The 577-nt window shown below is 49.9% G+C and overlaps 1 protein-coding gene across 1 annotated transcript in view; it reads right to left on the reverse strand.

The window, feature by feature from the left end:
* LOC119362187 overlaps positions 1–154 on the reverse strand; it is a 2529-nt gene extending 2375 nt beyond the window's left edge. The window contains exon 1 of the mRNA XM_037627390.1: positions 1–154. Within this exon, the coding sequence (XP_037483287.1) occupies positions 1–89 (89 nt within the window). The 5' untranslated portion in view covers positions 90–154.
* Between the last annotated feature and the right edge of the window lie 423 nt (positions 155–577).

Consider the following 577-nt stretch of genomic DNA (forward strand, 5'->3'; position numbering starts at 1 on the left):
GGGTTCTTGCGGGGGCGGCCGCGGCCGCGCTTGGCGGGGGCTAGGGTTTGGGGGACGGCGGCGGCGTTGAGGTCGATGTGGTCGGACATGGTGGATTTCTGGCTAGGGCTTGGCTCCCCCTTCCCCTCCCCTTGCTGGATCGATGGGAGTGAGTGAATGAAGTGAAATAATGAGGCAAAGGACGAACCGGGTGGGGTGGGGTGGGGTGGGCGGTGGGGTGCCTTCCTCTGCCTTCTCTTCTCTTCTCTCTTCTCCCCCTCACTAAACACAATCTTCCTCTTGCTTTGAACTCCGGTGATAGAAAAGCATCAATTGATCCCTCACTAATTACAGTATTATTTTGTGGCAAGAGAAAGATTTTATTGAGCAATAATACCACATGATTATGAACTGATATATAGATTGCTCTTAATACAGTTGTTGCAAGTCGACAAACCGCGCGAAACATGATTACAATTAGTTACGAGCTGCTCGTGGATACCGAGTTGTACCTCGTAAGGTGACAAATCAGGAAAAAAAGGCGACAGTTTGAATGAACGCACTTCCTCCTAACCAATGCCCTTAAAAGTGTAAGTAA

Source organism: Triticum dicoccoides, chromosome 2B (assembly GCF_002162155.2).
Source record: "Triticum dicoccoides isolate Atlit2015 ecotype Zavitan chromosome 2B, WEW_v2.0, whole genome shotgun sequence".
Taxonomy (NCBI): domain Eukaryota; kingdom Viridiplantae; phylum Streptophyta; class Magnoliopsida; order Poales; family Poaceae; genus Triticum; species Triticum dicoccoides.